The 6,173-nt window shown below is 30.9% G+C and overlaps 1 protein-coding gene across 1 annotated transcript; it reads right to left on the reverse strand.

Moving 5' to 3' along the window:
* Window positions 1-3,894: 3,894 nt before the first annotated feature.
* LOC149544339 (uncharacterized) lies at window positions 3,895-5,688 on the reverse strand. The gene has a single exon (XM_089795957.1). It carries the CDS (start codon window positions 5,686-5,688, stop codon window positions 3,895-3,897), a length of 1,794 nt encoding a protein of 597 aa, XP_089652083.1.
* Window positions 5,689-6,173: the final 485 nt, after the last annotated feature.

A 6,173-nucleotide genomic window follows, 5' to 3' on the forward strand; every position in this document is an offset into this window, starting at 1 on the left:
AATATCTACTATCTTCTTACACACAATTTGATCCTTTTATCATCCATTATTTCTCCTACTTTAATTTTTTCTTTTATAATTCCTTTGCCTCCAAAATGCTTCTAGCATTGAGTGGTCTTGGTAACACAAATAAAATTCAATCAATAGACGTGATTATTTTGTTGAATATTGACACTTGTGACATTATAGTAATAGGCATTATCTACAAGTGATGTGAGTTCCATTTTGAAGCTAGTTGGAAGTAGAATGAAGGGAAGGGTGGTTGTTATTTGAGAAAGTTAAGAACTAGTTTTGCAAGGAATTCAAATTATTAGTTTCAATGAGATTTTTTTTTTTTAAAACCAAAATATACTTAATATGAGTGTCTTGTGCTTCTATACTTTTAACGTGATGGGGTTCCATTTTAGAAATTTCTCAAATGGTATTGTATTGCATTTATAGATAAAAATTCAAGATCTAGGATTGACATGGTAGTGTATCTATGGATTTTGAGTTTGGGTTTCATAGAAAATTTAATATAACTACTAACTATTATGATTTGGCTGGATTTTTTTCATAAGAGATGTAATTATGATCTGATATAATTATAATTAGTGGTAAAGATGTCAGATCTATTTGTATTTATGCAATGTTGTTGTGATATGCACAACTCTATATTATAGATCAACTATAATTTCTTAGAAAATGATGAAAAAGATGTTCATTTTAGAGAAGTAGTTTTGATGAAAAAATGGATTGTTCTTTTTCAATATAGAGAGAAGAAAAAGACAAAAGTGGACATGTAGGTAGATGGAACCACATTATAGGGAAATAAAAATCATGGCATAAATCAACCAATTTAAATAGTCTTCTATCGACTTTCTAAAACACAATGTAATTGGAACCTCATTTTTTATTCCATTTTTTATTTAGTTGATTGATCTTTAGAATCTATATTATGATTAGGCATTTAGTAAGCTTAACATATTTTATGATTTATTCGACTTTCTTGTTGGTATGTTAATAATCTTTCACCACTCTTATATCTATAATGGAGTGACTAAAGACTTTGAGTGGATGTAACATGAATCCCATTTTTATAAATATTTTAATCTGATAGTTTCTGAACCCACAATTATAATTAACTCAAAGAATATTTATCTCTCTATATAATAAGAGTTTCCTTGTTGCAATAATTTCATCATTGCTGGTGCTCTTAGTGAATGTGCCAATTTGGAAGCTTTGAGATAAGGAAAACAAGTATGAGCATTTATGTAGTTTCATAATTTAGTCATAAACAGATTGGAAGTAGTAATTTAATTTTAGAAATTTTTAGGAAGTATATTATTATGTTGGCTAATTAAATATTTAAGTTTATAATGCATGGTAAATCTTAATTTAAGGACACTCATATCAATGTTATTTTGAGAAAAGTTTTGTCAATTAAATATTTTTAAATATTTTTGAGCTAGTATTGAACTGTATGTATAGTGTTTATGTTGCCTCTTATTTTTGTATTCATAGGTAATAACTTCTATTTTTTCCTATATTTTACAAATGTAATTTATAAAAAATAAAATAGAAACTAGTTAGTTAAATATGTAATTATGATCTGATATAATTATAATTAGTGGTAAAGATGTCAGATCTATTTGTATTTATGCAATGTTGTTGTGATATGCACAACTCTATATTATAGATCAACTATAATTTCTTAGAAAATGATGAAAAAGATGTTCATTTTAGAGAAGTAGTTTTGATGAAAAAATGGATTGTTCTTTTTCAATATAGAGAGAAGAAAAAGACAAAAGTGGACATGTAGGTAGATGGAACCACATTATAGGGAAATAAAAATCATGGCATAGATCAACCAATTTAAATAGTCTTCTATCGACTTTCTAAAACACAATGTAATTGGAACCTCATTTTTTATTCCATTTTTTATTTAGTTGATTGATCTTTAGAATCTATATTATGATTAGGCATTTATTAAGCTTAACATATTTTATGATTTATTTGACTTTCTTGTTGGTATGTTAATAATCTTTCACCACTCTTATATCTATAATGGAGAGACTAAAGACTTTGAGTGGATGTAACATGAATCCCATTTTTATAAATATTTTAATCTGATAGTTTCTGAACCCACAATTATAATTAACTCAAAGAATATTTATCTCTCTATATAATAAGAGTTTCCTTGTTGCAATAATTTCATCATTGCTGGTGCTCTTAGTGAATGTGCCAATTTGGAAGCTTTGAAATAAGGAAAACAAGTATGAGCATTTATGTAGTTTCATAATTTAGTCATAAATAGATTGGAAGTAGTAATTTAATTTTAGAAATTTTTAGGAAGTATATTATTATGTTGGCTAATTAAATATTTAAGTTTATAATGCATGGTAAATCTTAATTTAAGGATACTCATATCAATGTTATTTTGAGAAAAGTTTTTTCAATTAAATATTTTTAAATATTTTTGAGCTAGTATTGAACTGTATGTATAGTGTTTATGTTGCCTCTTATTTTTGTATTCATAGGTAATAACTTCTATTTTTTCCTATATTTTACAAATGTAATTTATAAAAAATAAAATAGAAACTAGTTAGTTAAATATGTGAAAAGTTTATATTAATTTTTGAAGTATTTACAAATTTCTGGAACAATTCATGGAAAACAATTGTTGATCAATTTTCTTTTTATTATAGATCTGTTTGGTAAAATTCATGGAAAACAATTGTTGATAAATTTTCTTTTTGTCATAGGCCTCTTTAAAAAACACTCATATTTTGCATTAAATATTCATGGACAAAATAAAAATAAATATGTTGTTCTATAGTCGTGTATGGTTCTATTACATTAGAAAACAAGATTGTAAGATTCTACTTTTAATGGATTCTTTTTGTTGTACATACAAGATTCATATTTCAATACTTTTTAAATTGGTAACTCTCTCACATTTATTTGTATTTTATTTTTGTTCGTTTTATTAGAATTAAGCTTGATTAGTATGTCAAGGAAAAGGGTATAAGAAGCTTTCTTTTCAACTATTTGGATTTTTTTTTTAATTCATGTTATTGGAATTATGAATCTAAAGCATGTTGGTATGTCAACAAAAAATGGCCTAGAAAGCTTCTTGCTGATGCATATTTGAATTAAGGGAGAGTGAGGATGGTAATGTTATGCGTAAAATGGATCCCTACTATCGTATTATTGTTCATTGGGAGAGTCCATTGGAATTTTGGTATGATACTTCCAAATATTCTTTATAGCTTTAAATACAGAATGTCCTCAAGCAAAAATCACCTAAATTTGAAAAACTAGTTCATATTTTTGCATTCAACTAGTTTTTAATATACTTTATTATTTTTTCAGGCCTTACCAATTTTCAATAGAATGACAAAATAGAAATATCAGTTCACTTGTACACCCAAGTGAACTTTTTCTCCCATTGGAATTTTGGTATGATAGTTTCAAATATTCTTTATAGCTTTAAATACAGAATGTCCTCAAACAAAAGTCACCTAAATTTGAAAAACTAATTCATATTTTGCATTCAACTAGTTTTTAATATACTTTATTATTTTTTCGAGCCTTACCAATTCTCAATAGAATGACAAAATAGAAATATCACTTCACTGGTACACCACACCAAGTGAACTTTTGACTATTTTTTTTTACATTAGAGGGAACTCAAGCTGCAACATGGAAGCTCTTTGTTTTTTAATTTAGACAGACAATATCGTTATATAATAGACCTCAATAATTTGAGTTTAACTTGAACTGTAAAGGGAAGCTCAACGACAATACACGTGGAAGTGTGGCTGACAACAATTTCAATAAACATCAACACCACAAGTTTGAGTAATCATCCGTGTAGATTATTAATTTCCTAATAGGTGAATGAAATATGGCTTAGAACTTTTCTGCAATTTTCTGCATGAAGGTATTGACATTCTGCAAATCTATTTTTATCCATGAAGAATCAAATCCAAATTGCCCATTTTCTTCTCCGATCTCTCTCGCCACAGCTCTAAATGCAAGCCCAAACAGATTACCAAAGTGAGCACCCAAAGCAGGCCTCTGGCTTACACCCACAAGAAGGACATTTTTACTCCCTGGAAGTGGACAGGCACATACCAGAGGCTTGGCCTTTGTCCCTTTCTCCCTCAAGCCATCAATCACAAAATGGCAAAACCTAATCAGGGCTTGAGGATAGCACATCAAACTCACATCACCTGAATCCTCAAGCTTAACCCACCTAAACCCTCTTGTGCTCTTGATGAAACCCCTCTTAGTCATGGCAAAGCTCCCTTGCCTAAAAATGGAGCTCTGAACGGCAACACCCATCCTTATTCCCTTCTCTAGCTCCCCCAAATTGCTCAAAGAAAGACAAGAATATGCCAACCAGAACTGCTCTGAAATGGATTTCTTACTATCATCTCTCCATGACTCTATCAGAGCAGTCACCTCACATACAAAATCAGCAGCACATACCTGAGATGTGTGGCCATGGTGCCTCTGGAAGCTTCTATAGTAGAGATCATGGAGACCATACTGTGAAGAGAATTTCTCAAGCTCCACCTTGAGTCTCTCCTTGGAATCGCTTGTCATGTACCTGAACTTCTGCTGGGACTCTACAAGTGGAATACCCATTTGTGCAAGAAGCAACTTCATCCTTTTCATTCCATTCTCACTCCATGTCTTGAGCTTTGTTGCAACATAGGGTGAGCATTGCATTGAATCAAAGAGATTCCACTCTCTTAGAAGCAAAACCCTAGGTTCCTCTTGGTATGTTATTCTACAACAATCAGGAGCCCTGACCTTTGTACCATCCTTGAGAGTGGCAGATGTCACCATCTCCAAATGCCCTGCACTGTTCACATGTTGTTCAAGTTCCATTACTCCTGATACATATCTCTCATTTGTGATTCTATCATGGACAAACTGGTCAGTCAGAGAAACACATGCCAACCAGAGCAAATCATCAGTGTTTGTGTGGGTCAAGTAAGCCATCTCAAACATCAACATCCCTGAAGGCCTTCCATAAAATGTGCCTGATCTGTAATACTTCATCCTCCATTTCTTCAAAGCTTTCATCTCACATTCTTCCTTGTCTTTATCTTCATCATTTTCTCCACTTTCACCCAACTTCCTCCTTTTGCTGAATCTCTCCTCTTCTTCATCACTTTCACTCTCACTGTCATCTCCTTCATCTCCATCATCATCATCACTATTAAAATCTGCAGCATTTGCAAGAGCGGAGACATTAAAATCATAGGCCAAATCTCCATGGTTCTCATCTTCCATAGTATATAGCACAATCACATTCTTATTAAGTTCATGTAGATTGTGCAAGTGAATTGGACGATTGCTGTCCACGACAAACATCTTGATTTTGGGACCCAGGTTAAATAATCGTCTCAAATCCTCAGAACTTCCACAATTTATGAGCAAAACAGCAAGAGGGTCATTCTGTGAAGTCAATTTTTTCCCTGCTGATTCAGACATGTCTTCAAATGATGAAACTGGAAAGCATGAATATCTGAGGCCATCTTGTGCACAAATTGAGATTATAATCTTGAGAGCAAAGAGTGAATCTGCATCTGTTGTTGATGGGTATATGTGCAGAGGGTAATGGGATGTAGCTGTTCGAGCAGCAGCCCTAAGCTTGTTATAAAATTCGCTTATACTGGTTTCTCTAACCATGGCTGCCCGTGTATCCGGACACTACAAACCTAATTTTTAATTTGCATGGTTCCTGCAAAAGATTATAAAGGATGTAATTTCCAAGAGTTGCATGTTTTAGCAAAAAGGCATAGCACAGTTAAAATTAGTTAAATAGGAAATTAAGTTTGCTTAGTCCATCCAACATTACATTATTGACGTTAGCTTTAATTATTGGTCTTCAAATTTTTATGTTATTTTGGGGTCTCTCTTCATTTTTATTGTTGCTTTTGTTATTTAAGTCTTTTTAATTATATTTTTTATTGACATTATTTTGAATCTTAATTTTGTAATTTATCTAAAGATGAATATACCCCCAAATTTTTAATATATCTTTAAAATTAATATATTTTTAGAGTAAAGTTATATTAGATATAAATTAAGGTTACATTTGTTAGAGTAATTATTCTTTTATGCTTATTAATTAGATCATCTTGATTTAGTTAATTAAGTTGTTTATTATTCTA

This window comes from Cupressus sempervirens, chromosome 8 (genome assembly GCF_028749045.1).
Source record: "Cupressus sempervirens isolate cs-2001-9-10 chromosome 8, ASM2874904v1, whole genome shotgun sequence".
Classification (NCBI taxonomy): Eukaryota; Viridiplantae; Streptophyta; class Pinopsida; order Cupressales; family Cupressaceae; genus Cupressus; species Cupressus sempervirens.